The sequence below is a fragment of the Aythya ferina genome (genome assembly GCF_964211825.1).
Source record: "Aythya ferina genome assembly, chromosome: 18".
Taxonomy (NCBI): Eukaryota; Metazoa; Chordata; class Aves; order Anseriformes; family Anatidae; genus Aythya; species Aythya ferina.
Window position 1 is genome coordinate 11,886,387 of NC_140317.1, and position 18,120 is coordinate 11,904,506.

General features: G+C 53.6%; 2 protein-coding genes across 8 annotated transcripts; one reads left to right on the forward strand and one right to left on the reverse strand.

Annotated features, from left to right (window-relative positions):
- Positions 1-1,165: 1,165 nt before the first annotated feature.
- COG1 (component of oligomeric golgi complex 1) lies at positions 1,166-10,112 on the forward strand. Of its 4 annotated transcripts, none has more exons than XM_084492642.1 (14): positions 1,166-1,933; positions 2,585-2,829; positions 3,161-3,342; positions 3,691-4,093; positions 5,002-5,212; positions 5,363-6,145; positions 6,264-6,410; positions 7,024-7,185; positions 7,472-7,599; positions 7,729-7,837; positions 8,308-8,417; positions 8,523-8,598; positions 8,975-9,014; positions 9,951-10,112. In XM_084492642.1, the coding sequence occupies exons 1-13, from the start codon at positions 1,625-1,627 to the stop codon at positions 8,990-8,992; spliced, it is 2,883 nt and encodes a 960-aa protein (XP_084348768.1). In that variant the 5' UTR covers positions 1,166-1,624; the 3' UTR covers positions 8,993-9,014; positions 9,951-10,112. The 4 variants fall into 4 exon arrangements, with proteins under 4 accessions (XP_084348768.1, XP_084348767.1, XP_084348765.1 ...); XM_084492640.1 differs by lacking the exon at positions 8,975-9,014 and having other exon boundaries at positions 1,171-1,933; positions 3,691-3,861; positions 3,940-4,093; XM_084492641.1 differs by having other exon boundaries at positions 8,975-10,112.
- VCF1 (VCP nuclear cofactor family member 1) lies at positions 8,681-18,080 on the reverse strand. 4 transcript variants are annotated; one of them, XM_084492656.1, is made up of 5 exons: positions 17,979-18,080; positions 16,923-17,019; positions 13,272-13,313; positions 12,920-12,982; positions 8,681-11,334 (listed from the first exon to the last, which is right to left on the reverse strand). In XM_084492656.1, exons 1-5 carry the CDS (start codon positions 18,023-18,025, stop codon positions 11,089-11,091), a joined length of 495 nt encoding a protein of 164 aa, XP_084348782.1. In that variant the 5' UTR covers positions 18,026-18,080; the 3' UTR covers positions 8,681-11,088. The 4 variants fall into 4 exon arrangements, 3 of the variants coding, with proteins under 3 accessions (XP_084348782.1, XP_084348780.1, XP_084348781.1); XM_084492654.1 differs by lacking the exon at positions 13,272-13,313; XM_084492655.1 differs by lacking the exon at positions 12,920-12,982.
- Positions 18,081-18,120: the final 40 nt, after the last annotated feature.

Sequence of the window (18,120 nt, forward strand, 5' to 3'; positions counted from 1 at the left end):
ATCAGAGAGCAAATCGCCACCACCAGAGAGTTAATCTACTGGAGCAAACAGCACCGGGAGGGGGTGCGAGCGCATTAGCGGGTGTGCTTGGAGACAAGGTGTATTACCAGGGAAACACAGGGCCTTTACTGCAGACCTATAGAAATTGGCTCCACGATAAACTGTGGAAGTCCAGATCGCTGCAGCCAGCAGCACAGGCCAGCTTTGCTATCAACATTTATCATCAAAAAACAAAAATATCAAAACAACCATGAGTTACGCACGCACACCATTTGCAACACAAATGCTGTTTCACAAGGTTTGGGTTAAAAAAAAAAAAAAAAAAAAAAAAAAAAAAAAAAAAAGCAAAATTATCAGCACCAACAGCATCTCTGCCAACACCACGCACTCTCATTCCAGGACATGGGCAGCACCCGTGCAGCTGGGGTTAGGGTTAGGGTTTCCTGGGGACCCTAGGGTTAGGGTTAGGGCTTCTGACGAGCCCGGTGTGGGCAAGCAGCACCGTGCCGCTGCCCTGCCCCTCGAGATCTGTTTCCTGCAGGTGGCTGGGGCAGGATTTTCCTCCACAAACGAGGATTTCTAAGCAAGCTGTTGCTGTGCCTCCTGCATTAGAGCTGACTGAGTCAGTGTCAGGCGCCAAATGTTGGCTGCGGGGAGTTTTTCTGGTCAGATTTATGTATAACTATAGATACGCAGGCAGGACGTGCTCAGAGACGTATCTAGGTTACCGTCAGAAAACATTAAATCTTCACGAGAGTGCTGGTACGAGAAAGCCAACAACTGCCCTGGGAAGATTTCACAAACCCAAAAATAAAAAATTAAAGCGTGCGCTGATTTCGTTCTGCCTCCACAGGCTGGGGACGGGAAGCGCACGTGCTTCAGCTCGCAGCTATGTAAAGAAGAGAGGCAGGGGGAGGAAAAAAAGGGAAAAAAATGGAAAAAAAGAGTCTGATCAGAGGGGGCCTTTGTGCTTCTGAGCGGTATGCGGCAGGTGTGCCACCTCCACACAAACACAGTTTGACACAGCGTGATTTTGCCAGACCTGTAAGCGACGCTTATTAAAACGCAAACACATTTATTTATTAAAACACGTTTATTTATTAAAAACACTTTTATTGGAAAGCCCGGTGCGCCCAGCAGGGCCTCAGACCCACCCCCCCCAGCAAGCAGCTCTGCCCTCACAGCTGCTCGGGAGGGGCCCTGGAGCTCAACCCGGGCCGTGCCGTGCCGCGGGCTCCACCTAGCGCTGCTCGGGAGCCCCGAGCTCGGGGCTGGGGCCGGGACCGGGACCGAGCCCGGTTCCCGGGAGAGCCCCGGGCCCGGGCCGGGCCTGCCCGTGAGACCCCCCCAGGGCAGCGGGGCCAGGCCCGTAGCGCACCCCTGGGCTGAGCGAACCGACCCCAGCCCCGAGTTCTGGGTTTGCAGAGCGGGACTGACACCCGCAGGCCGCGGAGGCGAGCTGGTTTGGTGCGAAAACCGGAAAAAACGGGCAAAACGCTGCGGTTCTACACTCCCCGTACCCCCCTCCCCACAAACGGGGCCAGGCCGCGTTGCCATGGCGACCGGTGCCCTGCACAAAGATGGCGGCGGCCGCTGACGGAAGCGGGCCCTGCCCGGCTCCAAGATGGCGGCCGTGGCGTCACTGCCGCCGGGAGGGAGGGGGGGGAACCCGGTAATGGCGGCCATGGCGGCGGAGGCCGAGGCCCTGTTCGAGGCCCACACGGCGGCCGAGCTGCGGGCGGCGGAGCGGCGGCTGCGGGCCGGCATCGAGCAGAAGCGGGAGGAGCTGCGGCAGATGGTGGGCGAGCGCTACCGCGACCTCATCGAGGCGGCCGACACCATCGCCGAGATGCGGCTGAGCGCCGAGCGCCTGCTGGGGGCCGTCAGGGGGCTGCAGAGGGGAGGCGCGGCAAGGCCCGGGCCCGCTCCGCCGGTGAGGGCAAAGGGGGGGGGACCGTGAGGGAGCCGGGTCCGGACCCCCCCCCAGCCCCGGTGTCCTTCCCCCCGCTGTCCTCCCAGTCCCCCAAAGCCCCCCCAGCCCCTGTCCTCTCCCCCCGTCCTCTCCCCCCCCCCAGCCCCCTGTCGCTCCCCTCCGGTCCCATCCTCCTCCTCCCCAGCCCCCCACCCTTTCCCCTGTCCTCCCCTCAGCCCCCCAGTCTCCCCCCCAGTCCCCCCCAACCTCCCTATTCCCCCCGTCAACCCCCCCAGTCTCCCCCATCATCCTCCCCCCCTCAGCCCCCCATCCTCTACCTCCCCAGGCCCCCAGTTCTCTCCCCCCATTCTCCTCCCACAGCCCCCAATTCGCCCCCTCAGTTCTGCCTCCCCCCCCAGTCCCCCATAACCCCCCCAAGGTCCCATTTTCCCCCTCCCCAGCCCCAACCTCCCCACAATCCCCCCTCAGCCCCCCCAGCCTCTCCCCCATCAGCCTCCCCCATCCTCAGCCTCCCCCAGTCCTCCCTTCCCAGCCCCCTCATCCTCAGCCCCCCAGACCCCCATCACCCCTCCCAGGTCCCATTTCACCCCCTTCTCAGCCCCCCAGCTCCTCTCCCCCCCTCCTCACCCCCTTTTTTCTCCCCCTCCCCAGGCTCCGCCGCGGCTACCGGAGAAGCTGTACCGGGCGGCGGCGCAGCTGAAGCTGCTGCTGGACATCCCCGAGCGGGCTTGGGGCGCCATGGAGGCCGGCCGCTACCTCCCCGCCGCCCGCCTCTACCTCCTGTGCCGCCACCTCCATGGATTGCTGCAGCTCGACGCCCCCCGCGCCCGCTACAGCCCCGTCCTTGCCCGTTTCCCCATCCTCCTGCGCCAGGTGGCCGCCGCCAGCCACTTCAGGTGGGCAACGCCACGGGAAGGGTCCCCCCCCACGCCTCGGTGGGGTGCAGGAGGTGCTCCCCGGCAGTCACCGTCCTTGGTGCAAAGCCTGGGAAGTTTTTCCGCTTGCTTTCTGCCAAGCAGGAGCTTCTCAGCTGGCTGTGGAGCAGCCGGAGAGCTCTGCTCTGAAAAACAAGCAATCGGTGTCCTCACGGGTTTGTGGAGGGCCAGCAGATGTTTGCTGTGAGCACCTCGTGCTCCTCCTGCTTAACCAAGCCCAAATGTGTCTGTCCCACACCAAACCTCCTCCCCAAGGCCCGTGGTGACTGCCTGCCTCCTCTCTCCTTGCCAGATCCACCATCCTGCAGGAGAGCAAGTCCCTGCTGAGGTGTCAGAGCGTGTCGGACCAGGCGGTGGCAGAAGCCCTGTGTGCCATCATGCTGCTGGAGGACAGCTCTCCCCGCCAGGCCCTCGCGGATTTCCTGCTGGCCAGGAAGCTGGCGATCCAGCAGCTCCTCAACCAGCCGCACCACGGTCGGTACAAGGGGGCTGCCTCCTTTTTGCAGTCAAAAAGGGAACTCCCTCTCTCTCTATAACCTAAACAGAAGAGTGGGTGGCTTAGTTTTGTAGAGCTCCCGATGCTGGGGATGAGCATTTTGCCACGGTGCTGAACTAACAGCACTCAGGACCTACAGTCAAGCTTTTAACCAAGCCAATTTTACAGTCAATTTTTAACCAAGAAGCAGGGGCTGAGCCCTGTGCCCTCCAGCCCATCTCTGGAAGGTTTCACCAGACCCACAGGCCTTGAAACACGGGGCTGGTCACTTATGTTGAAGGCGTTACCTCTATTAAAAGGCTTTTTTTTTTTTTTTTTATTTGCAGGTGCAGGAATAAAAGCTCAGGTGTGCTCACTGATGGAGCTGCTAACCACCACTCTGTACCAGGCTTATGCCCTCTTCTACATGATGCCAGAAGGGATGCCCCCAGACCCGGCCCTGCCCTGCGGCTTGCTCTTCTCCACCCTGGAGAGCACCACGGGCCAGCACCCAGCAGGTGAGCACCCGGCCAGCTCAGTTTGCAGGCAGGAGGCCCCCCGTGCTGGGCTGACTCCCCCATCCCGTGTGTTTTTAGGGAAAGGGGGGGTCCTGGAGGATGAGGTGAAGCTGAGCAGCTGGTTCAGGTACCTCCCGGAGTCTGTAGTGGAGTTCCAGCCAACCCTGCGGACCCTGGCCCACCCCATCAGCCAGGAATACCTCAGGGACGCGCTGCAGCAGTGGATTGCCATGTGAGTGTGACACCGTCCCCCCTGCACAGGGCTCTCCCAGACACCACAAGGTCTCTTTGTCAAGGCAGCAGCACAAAGCAAAACCTGGATAACCCACAGAGCAAAACCACCTCCTGCCAGGCTGCACCTTCTGCTGGCTCCTCGCTCAGCACTCCCTCTCCTTTACAATTAAAAAGCCCAAAGCAGCACAGCGCAGCCCTAATACCCAGGCTGTGGCACTCAGATGCAGTAAGCCACGCAGGCTAACTCAGGGCTGCACGGCAATATTTGTCTCGAGCTACTTTATGCTGCCACAACCACCAGCAAAACAAACATCAAGAGCAAACAAGAAGGAAATCCCTCACCTGCTTCTGTTGGCTCTCGCTCCAGCACGTCCTTCCTTCTTGCTGTCCTTGCCCAGACTGCCTGGCTGCCCCCAGGCCCCCTTTATGGAGTTCTCAGCTCCCCCCTGAGGATGCAGACAGCCCGTGCGGCCCCTCAGCAGCCTCGTTACTCATCCATTGCAATCAGTCCCACCTCGTTATCCCGTGCAGCTGCTGCTGGGCTGGCCAGCTGGCCCCTGCCATCAGCTGCAGCCCCCCACGGGAAGCACGCTGGCCGGGGGATATTTCTCCAGCAACCAGAGGCTGGCAGCGGGGGGCAGTTAGCATGGCTGGGGTGTTCCTGGGGTGCTCCTGGCTTTGACACCCACTGCAGCCCTGGATTCCCAACGCAGGGCACGTGGTTTTCCCTGCTGGGATCCAGGGTGCAGCTGCCTTGCTGCGAATTAGAAATCCCCTCAGCCCTGCAAGTGCTTCTGCAGGCTGAGCCTCTTGCTGACAGATCAAGAATTCCCCCGCCTCGATGATTTTCTCCTGGGTTCTGTGGGGCTGCGTCTGAGCGAATCTGAAGCTCAGCGTTGCCTGCAGGTGCAGTGATGATATCAGGGCCGGGGTCAGCAGCCTGCTGGTCTACGTGAAGAGCCTGAAAGGCCTCGCGGGGATCCGCGATGCGGTGTGGGAGCTGCTCACGAGCGAGTCCGTCAGCCAGCACTGGGACGTGGTGTGCCGGCGCCTTTTGGACAAGCCCGCTTCCTTCTGGGAGGAGCTGCTGCGGCAGCTCTTCCTCGACAGGCTGGAGGTGAGTGCTTTGCTGCAGCACTTCGAGCAGCCTTGCTCTGTTCCCTCTCTTCTTGCCTCAAACAGGCTGCGGGTGCTGTTAGCACTAAGTGCTGCATGACAAGAGGCACGTGGAAAAGCTGTTTTTTTTTTTTTCCCCTTCATTTTCCAGACGCTGACCAAAGAGGGCTTCGAATCCATCTCGAGCAGCTCCAAGCAGCTTCTCGTCGCAGCCCTGCAGGAGCTTGAAGTCAAACCCGCCTCCTCCGCCCTGAGCAAGCCCGTCCAGTTCGAGCACAACGTGGCTTTGTTCCTGTGGTCGGAGAGCTCCAGCGATCTCCCTTCCGACGCCGCCTGGGTCAACGTGGCGAACCGCAGCCACTTCGCCAAGAGCGGGCTGTCCATGAAGGCCCAGGCGCTCACCCCGTGCGTGCAGAGCTTCTGCTCGGCCCTGGATTTGAAGCTGAAAGCCAGGTTGGACGACCTCCTCTCCTACCTCCCCGCGGAGCCTTCCAAGGAGGCTGCTCCCACCCCGCAGCCTCGCTCGGCCTTCGACCGCTACGCTGACACGGGGCTGGTGGAGGGCTTGCTGCGCGAGCGCTGCGTCGCCTGCGTCCACCACCTGCTGGGCTGCGTGCGAGAAGAGCTCCAAAACGCCCAGAGCCAGCTGGGGGGACAGGCAGGGGCTGGCAGCGATAGCAGGCTCGATGCTGTCCTCTTCATGGCCAGGCTGTGCCAGTCCCTGAGCGAGCTCTGCCCTCACCTCAAGCAGTGTATCCTGGGCCAGTCGGGGGGCGCGGAGATGGTGCTGAAGGAAACGCGCTCCGCCAAGAAGCTGGGGAAGGGGAAAGCCCAAGAAGTGAATCCTGTGCAGGCCAAGTGGCAGGAGGTGAAGGCAGAGCTCCTGCAGCAGAGCCTGGCTGCTTACCAGATCTGGAGCTCCGCTGTCACCAAAGTAAGGAGCTGCTGCTCATCACCACCGCTTTCTGCGGGGGTTTTGCTCGCTCAGCTCCCTGGGGCTGGCTGCTCAGCTCACTCCGGGCTCCGTGGTGCTTTTGTGTTTTGTGCTGTAGGCTCTGGTTCAGGGCTTTACCCACGCGTTGCTGCTGGATACAGCTGGCTCCGTCTTGGCTACGGCCACCAACTGGGATGAGATTGAAATTCAGGAGGAGACCGAGGCTGGAAACAGCGTAACGTCAAAGATCCGGCTGCCTATGCAGGTACGAGGAGCATCCTCTTGGTAGATGCAGAGAAATGATCTGCTTGGGAGGAGAAAACTGTTGGTTTCCAAAACCACTGCTTTATCAAATGGTGCTGACCTGCCCCAGAGTTTCCCTGGTGCTCTGAGCACCAGGCAGTGACCCTCTGGTGCTGTTGTTTGCTCTGCAATACTCACCTCCTAAGGACAGAGGTCGGAGGAAGGAAATTAGGTAGTTGCTGCATGTTGAAATGATTCAGATTGGCCCAGATCCTATAAAGCTGAGTGAAAGGAGGAGTTCTGCCTGGTTTATACATAAGGGCCCACAAGAGAGAGATTCCTTGGAAATTGGTTGCACTGAAGGATGGGGCTGCAAAGCCTGAGGGCTCAGGTCAATCCCTCTGGTAAGGTCGCTGGGAGACTTTCAGGGCTGTGATAACCGAAAGCCTGCTGCGGCAGGAGATTTAAAGCCCATGAAAGTTTAAATCCTGCTACGGGGGGAGGTCAGGCTGAATGGCAGAGCTCTGTGGTTGCTGAGGAAGCTCCTAAGAACTGAACTGACGTTGTGCTGCTGGTAGAGCTAACGAAGTTGCCAGCCCCCGTGCCCAATAACACAGAAATGTTCTGTTACGCAGCCGTCCTGGTACGTCCAGAGCCTCCTCTTCAGCCTGTGCCAAGAGGTGAACCGGGTCGGGGGCCACACTCTGCCCAAAGTCACCTTGCAGGAGCTGCTGAAGACCTGCATGGCTGCAGTGCTTGCTGCCTACGAAAAGCTCGTGGAGGAGAAGCAGGAGAAGGTACGTGAGCGGGATGGGTCCTTGCCCCAGCTGGTGTGGGATGTGGGGGTCGCTGGGCAGTCAGCAACGTGGGTGCTCCGGTCCCTTGGAAAAGGAAACACCTGGGAGAGCTGGGGGGGTGACCGCACCTCCCAAAAATGAGGCAAAAAGGGATCTGACACCAGAGTGTGCTCAGAGCAGTTTGGTTGTGCTGGTTGCTGCTTGGGGCTGATGATTTGAGATGTTCACCCTGATGGAATCCGTTGTCAGCTGTGTTGCGGTGCGAGCGGAGCCCTTCTTTTTGCAGAAAGCAGGCGCCTTCCCCATGACCCAGAACAGGGCTCTGCAGCTGCTCTACGATCTGCGCTACCTCAATATCATCCTGACAGCCAGGAGCGAGGAGGCAAAGGCCAGCAGGAGCAAGCATGACTCCAGGTGCAGCGCGATTTTGGGGTTCAGATATTAGCAGTAGGTTGCCCACCCCGTTGATGCTGGCAGCCGTCCTTGCGTCCTTGTGTCCCACCCCTTGCTAAGATGGGAGCGGTGACAGATCTCTGCTCGTAGGATTGAGAAGGTGACCGACTTCCTGGAGGGACACATCGATCCCTTCGACTTGGACGTTTTCACTCCCCACTTAAACGGCAACCTGAATCGCCTGGTGCAGCGAACGTCTGTAAGTGTGCAGGAAAGGGAACGCACGCCTCAGGAAGCAGCGCTGCAAAACGCTCTGAAGGGCAGCTGTGGTGGCAACTGTGAACTGCTTAATGTCCAAAGATAACTGCTGGCACTCGCTCAGGAAGGGGAAGGGTGCTTAACGCCAGCCGATGATAAGAGGAGCTTGCTGAGCTGGCTGAGCAGCACATAATCAGGCGCAGAGTTGGCTGAACTTTATCTCACAGGATTCACTGGAGCCTGGGCAATGCTAATTGGGTTAAGCAGCGCTGAAACAGGCCTAGAGCTCGGCTGTGGTAACAGTGAGCAGTGCCAATTAAAAGCAGGAGCTAGAAGGGGGAGAAGGGGAGACATTTCATATTAAAACTTCAACCCCGAGTGTTATGCAGCGCCAGTACTCAGCAGCAGTGTATGGTTGGGGTCAGCTCTGCAGATGCCCCCAAATTCAAACAGTTCCTTTGTGCTTTTTAGGTTCTTTTCGGCTTGCTGACCGGGACGGAGAACCAGTACACGAGCAGAAGCGGCGCGCTCAGCTCCCAGGAGCTCCACAATATCCTGCCCTTAGCATCCAGCCAGATCAGGTAAGTCGCTCAGCTCCCTTCTGTGCGTTCCCACATCTCTTCAGGAAGCAAGTCTGGAATTGCTGCTTCCCTGGGACCAACTGCATTTCTTCCACCTCTTTTAAGATTTGGACTTCTGCCGCTGAGTATGTCAAGCTCACGAAAGGCCAAGTCTGCCACCAGGAACGCAGAAAGAGTTCAGGTTGGTAAACCAGAGCCACCTTAACTTTTTGCCAGTGCACCACAGCTACAGCTTGCAGAGAAAGAAGAAAGTAACCAAACAGTTAATATTTAACCTGATTTTTATTTTCTGTAAAATGAGGACCATTACGGCAACACAGCATGAGACGGTTTGGATTTCCCCTTGACCCTCACAAAAAAAAAAACCCTGACAGCCCCTGGATATTTGGGGGCTTGCTGCTCTGTGGTAAAACATAGGCAGTAACTACCATGAAAATGCAGTGAAGACTTGCACAGATGAGTCATTTTGAGATCAATTCATAAACAACTTAATTCATTTAAGGATAGCTGCAAGAAACATTGAAGGATACTATCTAATTATTTGAACTCCCTTCCAGTGCGATGCTGACCTTTAACTCCTGACGAAGTCTGGCTTGGGTATTGAAGCCTGTGTGACCAGAGTGGCTTGCTTCTCTTGCAAAGGCTCTGCATTGTCTTGCTTCTGAGTTTTATTAGTTGACGACAATGACGTTGCTACGTTTCCTCCAGTTTAAAGCATTTGCTTAGCTGGAAGTCCCTGTGCTGAGGACTGAGAGCCAAGGAATACCTCACTGCTCCAGGAAGCAGGAATTGGTGACGTTTCCTTTAGCCACAATCCAATAATCCATCGCTGATAATGTGTCTTCAACTGGGATGGAAGAGTAAAGATGTTCTTACCAGAGCAGAGCGTTACTTGAAATGCCAGCCTTTGCTCTGCAACTCTCATTCTCCATTATTCAGAAGCATTAAGAACCAGACACAGTGTCAGAGTTGTTTAAAAGCCCAAAGCTTCCCAGTCAAGGTATTCTTTACCTCTTACACCTCAGCTGGAGTAGCGTGCAGTGGTGTTTGTCTTGCTTCTACCACTCCCCTGCTGGGGCAGCAGCACTGGCTGTGGTGGCACGTGTGTATTTGCATTAGCCCCACGTCACAGAATTGCTTGTTCCTTTTATGATAAAACAGAGGTTGAAGTCCAGTTACTCAAGAACAACTCTGCACAGGCAACAGCTGTAAATTCACCATTCTTATCCCATTGCTCCAAGAGCAGCAGCCCTCTCTCTGCTGTACAGATGATTATCTCGGAGCACTGGCCGACAGCTGAGAAGTTAACTCGCTAACAACACCAAAAAGCTGCGCATCTGCCCCTCAGCCCTGCCTCTGCTTGTCACTAACCACCAGGAGTGGAAGCAGTTACGTTGTGGTTCAGGCTCAAGTTGTCTGGGAACAGCTGTCCTGCTGCAGTCTGCGCCTCCTTGCAGCTACTGTAGATGAGGGTAGGGAACAAGTCAAAGGTGTGCTGTAATAGGTTCTGACTCTGGTTTTTAAAACAAACAGGTTCCACCTCCCGCACTCACAAGAGCAGAAGAGGAGGCAGCGCGCCCTGGCTCTTTGTTCAGGCAGCTTGTAACCGAGGAGGAAGACACAGCTGCACCTTCTCTCTTCAAGCTGGGATGGCTTTCTGGCATGACCAAGTGATTCAATAAAATATAAGAAGTTTGTCTGTGTGTTTGTCTTCACTGGGAACACTCTGCCCTCCGCGGGGACTGGTGGCACCTCCGCTGGTGCTGCCAGAAGAGAAGTGCTTTGCCATTTTAGCCAGATGCTGCTTGAACCAGGCACGGGTCAGGCAAGTCCTTGTACTTCACATGCTGAAACGGCGCGCTAGCTACTCCTGCACTTTCTATTCCTTAGGAGTTAAAGTCAAATTAAGAAATAAAACTACACAATGTAATAAAAAAAAAAAATTCACAGCTAGAAATCGGTATCAAAGCAATGTAAGTTTCCTCTTTCCTTCAGAAGCTCCTCCCCAGGCTATTCTCAGCAGATACCTCTATACAAACCCTGCAGGCACCTGGTATTTTGGCTACAGCTGCCTAAGCTTTCCTGGTTCTAGTTTCACAATTTCTTTTCAATACTGCAACAGTAAAGATCAGGCAAAATAGAGCTCATCACGCGCCGAACTGGGCTGAGATCAGCTGGATCAGTCCTAACGGATTCCAGTGACAGCACCTACTGCTGTTCTGTTACTTCTAAATGCTCAAAAAATATTTTGCCAAATCTTTTTTTTACTAGTTTATTGAAATTAAAAAAAAAAAAAAGACTTATAAAACTGAAGATGAATGTTTGAAAGAGTTTTACATAAAGCAACAAACTGCTAACAAACAGATTAGGCAGTCAATGGAATTGGACATTATGCAATCCTATAACACAGATGTGGATTCCTCGGTCTCCTCTGGACATGTAATTTACAACCACCCCAAAAAGAATCCTATAAAAATTGCTTCAAAGCCCCTTTTGCATTGCAATAGTGCAGCAAACCACAAGTAAACAATTTCCTGTTAACCTGTTATTTCAAATATAGACTGAAAAGGCAACAGGCGTTTTGTGCAATTCCATTTTAACAAACTTGAAGTTGAAATATCAAATCTACACAGTGCTGTCCCTTCACAGAAGGCAAGGAACTGCTGGTTCATCATGTAGGAGGGCGTCCCCGGCTCTGTAAGCTGTGAAAGTGTGCCTCCTTCAGGATCTGGTTGATGTGGAAGTAAGGACCTTGACTTAGTGCAGACTGCTCATGGAAGGACTGAGAGGAGACAGGACTGGATCCTGCAATTATCGGGTTTAGGCTGGTTTCTGGACCGCTTGCTCTGTCAGGGCTGTTGATGCTACTGCTACTACAGCTGCTGCTGCTGCTGCTGCCGCTATCGCTGCTGGAGGACTGAGACAAAGAGAACATTAACAGCAAAACAACATTTCTCTCTCCCGTCCACGACAAAACACCTTCGTCAAGCAAATACTCTTTACAGTAAGCCCCTCCCTTCCAGATTTCCGGGCTTATATTCAGCCCGATGGACAAAAGAAAATTCCACCAAGTGCTTTCTTGGCATTCAGCGCTGCGGTTATTGCCCCGCACGGAAAGTGTCCCGGAGCTGAAGGGCTGAGCGAGCTTCCACCCGGAGGGTCGCTGACCTCCCCGCTGGATCGCAAACTTTCCGTTTTAGGCCCATCAGCTCTGCCCCCATGACCCACATTTTAGCACTAGTGAAGTTTGCCAAATTCATCCGAGAACTGGAAAATAAAGAATATTCCTACTGAGCTGCACGGGTCAGTAAAGGCAGGCAGGGCGTAAGGGGAAAAAAAAAATAAAAAAGCTGGACCACCTTCGCATTTATCCCTTCTGGCTTAGCAGATGTTTTAGGTAAGCACCATGCAAAGCGTTTTTCTACAGGTCAGTTTTTCTAAAAAGTGATCCGAAGCATCCAAAGCAACAGGCTGTTAGGAACAGATGCAACACGATTCCCATTTTAGGTCTTTGAACACCTCCACATGCATCTGTCCTCTTCTCCCAGTTAAGCACTGGGACTGGGATGTTAGCTGTTAGCTTTCCGGAACAATTTACTTGACAAAACAGTGGAAAAATGACAGTCATTAAATACTTCCACACACAGAGAACTTCAGCTAACAGAGAGGACAGGGCTGGTTTGTTAGCATTAGGATAAGCACGCTTTATGGTAATGAGTAAGAGCATTAGCCATCATTTTTGGTGTTTCAAAGACATAAAACTGTTTGTTTTACACCGTTTTAAGGGCTGATAATGAAAGGTTTCTGTTAGTTAGAGCTGAAATAGTTTAATACTATGTGATAGGCTACTCAGGGAAAAAAAATGCAAAGATTTAGGTACTTATGAGTCAGAGAATGACCACTTTGCCATCCCGTAAGATGGAAATTCAAACAAGCAGCCAGCATAAGTGACAGCAGCTAAAAAAGCCCACTTTTAAAGTAGTAAGTTAAAACCACAGAAGCCAAAGCTCGGTGGCCACAGCAGAGGAAGACAAATTTTAAGAAGTCAACGGCAATTTAACAGTCAGCACCACATCCAGGAGGCCTCGCTTTGGAGGAGGAGATGTAAAGACCGGTGCAAGGCCCGGGAAGCCACCGTACAAATATTTGGGAGACCACAACGCCACCTGGAAGCCCCGTGGCACTGCCTCCGCAGTTGGAGCAAGTGAGGCATCAGCACCGAGGCCGCACCTGTGCTGGCATGGTAGGTTCCAGCGAGGAGAAAACAATTAAAAAAAATATATATAAAAGTCATTCTTAAGGAAGCAGCAGATGTAACCAGGCGAGCAACGAGCTCCTCTGTCTGCTGCTGCTAACGCTCGAGAGGGAGAGCACACCAGAAGGACAGAGAGGAGCTGCGAAATGGTGCTTGCTAGCCCACCTCATTTCGCACAGAAGCACAGATACTGAAATGCAATGCTGTTACGCTTAACCAGTCACAGCAGCCTTGGAGAGAAACCCACCGCACAGGACACTTTGTTTCCTTTTAGTCTGTGTTCCTTACTGTTTTTCGTTACAGCCACCTTCTGCAAATCAAGGTAAAGATCAAAATGAGAAGCTGGTATTTACTACTTACTGCCAAAGCATCACATCTTAACAGAACAAACATTTTTTAGAGCTGTTAGTAATGATTATTTTACGCATGTCTAGTTTTATTTTGATTTTTTTTTAAGCAGAGATTGTGTCCTGGGACGTGCTTCCTACATCTAAGGCTGTTGGTAGATCCGTCAGACCCTCTTTATTTCCATTTCTCTAATGCAAAAATTCACTAGCACGTGAAGCCCAGTTATTGCCCAAACCACGTCATGGACCTACCATTTCCCCCGGCTGTGGTGCACATTCTGTTACGCATTTGGACTACAATTAGACAAAAAAAGAAGCCTTAAAGTCATCATGTCAGCAACGACAAGCATCTACACAATGAAACAAAGCTTTAAGCAAAAGGGATAAAGAAAGCAGCCCTGGGAAAGTTTATGAGCACTGTAAGTAGCAAAAGGGCCTCTCAGGGTTTACCTGACTCGCCAGCCCCTCTTAGCACTGTAGCTACAGAAGTTTTACCTGGACATTTGTGGGAAAATTATTTAATTGTATTCACCTGCTGAGCTGTGATGTAGCGTCTCGATCACTAGTGACAGGAGGTTAAGCAGCAGCTCAGGTCCTGCTGCTCTCGAGATGAGTTTAACAAAGAAACGATCTGGGTTTAATCAGAATTTAGAGCAGCCCTTCCTCACTGTGGTGATGTCTGTGGAGAGGCACAGCTGCAGAGCTACACAAAAACTGCTGCTCTGTGTCAGCCGCCTCCACAGGGGGAAGAGCAGCACTTGGAGGCTCTGCAGAATCCTGCCATCAGGCAGGCTAACGAAGAGGAATCACAAGAAACGAGGTTTTGCAGAGGAAAGTTATCCAGGAAGGAAAAAAGAGTTAGCCAGAACACCACAGGCTCCTTTCCACTGGTGATTCCCCAGTGCAGCACCTCTGAGGACCCCCAGCTCTGCCCAGCTTAGGGACAGGCTGGCAGGTGGCAGGAGCAGCAAAAGCTTGCACTAAATTTACAGGTGAGTACCTGCAGGGACCAGAAAGCTGCCCTCCTGGGAGATGGAGAAGCTGACAGGGAATGAAACGCAGCAGCGAACGCTTGGCTAATGGTTAACAGCCACTGCAGTCGTGTGGAAGTTCACGGACTGGACTGCAGAGCTTTCCCGTGGCTGTCAGCTAGGAGTGGTTTGTGCCAGGACCGGCAGGAACTGCACGTCAGCACAACAATTTCCCAAGAAGTCGTGCTGATGGGTATCAGAGAGAATCTCAGCTTTGATCCTGTCAGAGTCAGCTGGCCTTTTCCTTTTCCTTCAGGTCTAGCTTAAATGCACAGTACGGCTGAAAGTGAGGGACTGAGGGACAACCTGAATAGGAACTGCCACTAAAACAAATCATTTCCCTTCACCTTACACGTTGCTGCCGGCTACGAGGAGCGAGACAAAAACAAAAAGATCCTGCCACAAGCCAAGGTCAGTCTCAGTGGTCTGTCTGCCTGATTGTCCTACCGAGGTTATGTTCCCAAGTAAACCACGCTCTGGAAGAAGAAAACAGTCAACTTTCAGCTGAAGGGAGGCAAAGGAATGGGTACTTTTAGCCAATGTTTAACAAAAAGCAGGTGTGCGTGTGCCCTCAGAGGGAAGCAACTCTCCCCGCACACATCCTTTGAAGTTACAAGTTGCTCTCCCCCGACACACTCTCTCTCTCTCTCCTGCTTTCTCTCCTACAGCTAGTTGGGATTTTTAATGGGCAAGAGCTCCCTTTGTAGGTTGCAAAGCAATAGGAAACCACGTCCAAGGGTTACAAATGGCCAACAGCTTCAAAGTGCCACCAGTCGGAAGCACTTGAGCACTGTAAGCACAAGAATTTCTCTGCTCGGCACAGGAAGTCCTCAGAGAAGCACTGGAACAACACCAGGCAGATCCCACAGCTCCAATTTCTGGCCATGCTCCGTTCAGTGGCTCCACAAAGCAAGAAAACAAGCAAAATACAAAAAAAAAGCTCTGTTCATCAGTGGATGATGCTGTGAATGTTGTTCCCTCGAGGAAGGGAACGCTGATTTTGGTAAAACCGCCCAGCAGGTGCATTCCTCCACGCCAGCAGCAAGAGCACAGGGTTCTCCTTGCCTGCACGTCGGGGTTTAATGTGTTAAGACACACTTTGCCAGCGCCAGGGCATGCACGAAGCAGGGGTCCTGATGTTAGCTGCAGCAGCTGAACTGCTCTGCGCTGTCGGTGGCGGGGCGGGCAGCTCACACCATGCTGTTTGCTTGCAGCACCCCAAACCAAACGGGAGTTCAGGACAGAAACAAGGTGCCCCCGCTCCCACGTGGCCAACACAAGCTGCTAAAAAACACCAAAATGGGAGCAGCCTCTGCCCAGTCAAACGTCCAAGTGCTCACACCAAGCGCAGGTGCTTCTGCCACTCACCATCAGGGGTTTTCCTCAGAGTCTTAATTTCATTCCTCCCACTTCATTCCCTGGTTCCACACTAAATTCTTCCTCCTCCCCGCCACAAAGCTGCTTTTAGCCATTAACTACTCTACACCGGGGGCGTGCAACCTGTTGGACAAGTGATGCAGCGTCAGGAGGCAGGCAGCTACCCACGGCTCTACCCGTTATACCCAGGGAGCAGAGAGAACCTCGTCCCAGCAAGCCTCACTGCTGGAAAAACAGCAATGCAGGTAACAGGAACACCTCTCAGCAGGGATTTGCTTTGGGATAATCACCCCAGAGGCTGCCAGAGCGTTCCCAGACAGCGTCACCATCACAGCACCACTTGTAAAGGGGGCACTGGGTAAAAACCTCCCTCAAAAAAGGAACAGGGGGGGTACACAGAGCCTTGTAGCCCTTTAAAATATACATTTGAAGGCATTTGCCATCTGGTAAAAGAAGTGTTGCTCGGTTACACAACACGTTTGGTGCAGTCAAAGCACGGCCGGTGGCTCAACGCAACGGCAGCGCCGTGGAATTACTCACTGCAGCCTTCAGAGAGAGAGGGCTGCACGAAAAACAAGGCTATTTTAAACAAAAATCACAGCAATTTTGTTAACTTCCAGAGACACAAACGAGGAGGCGGCCCCCGCGCCGCAGGCCCTTCTCTGGGAAGGTTCTGCAACGGAGCTACGTTGCTAATTAGAAATGCACAGAGTGAATTTTCGGATGATTAATACAGGCAACGGCTCAGGAAATCTGGTGGCAGTTTGGAAATCAGCTTTTTTTTTTTTTAAAAAAAAAAGAAAGCTCAGATGCTAGCAAGTCACACCACCCTACAACACCTGCCATGTGAGCGAGGAGATAACAGGAGACAGTTCATCCCACGTCCAGAAAGAAATCAGAGCAAATCCGAGTAGGAACAGAGAGTCTGAGGTCAAGCATTTCAGTGGCAGAGGAGCACGTCAGCTGCCAGGCTCTTCCAGAGCATTTTAAAAATAAAAAAATCACGCGAGCACCACTGCTTGCAAGGGGCACTTTGTGCATCACGCCCGTTGAAATGCTTTTTGCCTTTCTACCACAAATAAACACACTACTAAAAATGCAGAGTGGGAAGGGCAGGCAGCCAGGCAAAGCGACCACAGGCACTTGTAACCCCCCCCCAGTCACCTGCGTGGTTCTGGATGCGCTGCGCCTCATTTCAGGCAGCAAATTCTATTTTTTTTTGGTATCTTCCTTTGGGATTTACACACAGGTATTTGAAATACACCAACAGAAACTTTCTGGGGTAGTTTCAGTGGAAAACGTGCCAGTTTCCAAACCACATTTTACAGATTTCAGTCTCTGAATACCTAACAGAGTTGGCCTCGTACACAAAGCAAAAAATGGGTTTTCATTAACTGCTCTCCCTGAAAGCAATTTCAAAGAATATTGCAACCACGATGTAAATTCTGTAAATTCAGCGTGAAAGGAACCCAAACCTGCCCGAGAAGGCTCTCACCTCAGTGTCCCACGAGTCCTGGAGGACGGTGTTCCTGGTGTTACGTTTTGTCTGGGGCACGTGGCTGTCATCTTCGTTGCCGTTGCGCCTCCTCTTCCTGAGGAAAGGTCGGGGAAAAAGAACAAAAACACATTAGCAGTCTACTGGTCTACCACACATTTTGGCCTCTATTCCTATGTAAAAGCAAGAAAATTTGGTAATTTAGCGAGGGTTATGTTTAAACCTCTGGTCTGGTGTGAGCTGATGTCCCCTTTGTAGGTGTTGTGGATGGAGAAGAGAGGAAATTATCGCTCCTCTCACAAAGCAGCCAGCCTGCTGCTTTCACATCAGCTTCTGGACCAAGGACCTGCCATTAAGACCTTTCTAAATTTATCTTTCTAAATAAATGACATAAATTGACAATTCTCAGCCTTGCAGCGCTCCCGGTCTCCCTACAAATCTAAAAATAACCCGGGGGACCGGGCCCACCCTCCGACAGGGCAGAGCAGCGGGGAGGCGCAGCAGTGACCCCGTTTCCACAAAATACCCCGTTACACTCATCTTCTTCACACTCATCCACAATTAACGCCCGCGACAACTTTCTTGAGTGCCCCAAATCGGCGTCGTTCAGCCCCAAATCCCGGCGATTTCCAACACCCAGAGCAAATTTCACTCCTAAACCACCACAGAACCCCCCGGGCCTTGTGACATCAGCCCCGCCTCGCACCACAGAACCCCCGGGGCCGCCATCCCCCGGCGGCAGAACCCGTTTTTTATTATTATTATCCTAATTTAATAATTTCTATTATTATTATATTATTATTATGTTATTATTATTATGCCCGGGCACAACCGGGCCTGGGACCCCCGGGACCCTCCAGCCCCGGGCTCAGCCTTCACCCTCCCCCCTCCCCGTTCCCCTCCCCCCCCGCGGCCTACACCGGGCCCAGCCCCCGCCGCCCCCACCCAGGCCCCAGCCCCCACCCAGGCCGCAGCGAGCCCCGGAACCCCCCCGATCACCCCCGTTCACCCCCCGTTAACCCCCTCCGAGCCTTCCCAGCCCCCCTCCCGTCCCACCTCTGCCTCGCCCCTCGCTCGCTGGGCAGCGGCTGGCGGCAGCTCATGGCGGGCAGCACCCGGTGCCTGCCCCGCCGCCCGGCCCCGCTCCCACTTCCGGCCTCCCCGCCCCTCTGCGCATGCGCGCCGCCCGCACCGCCCC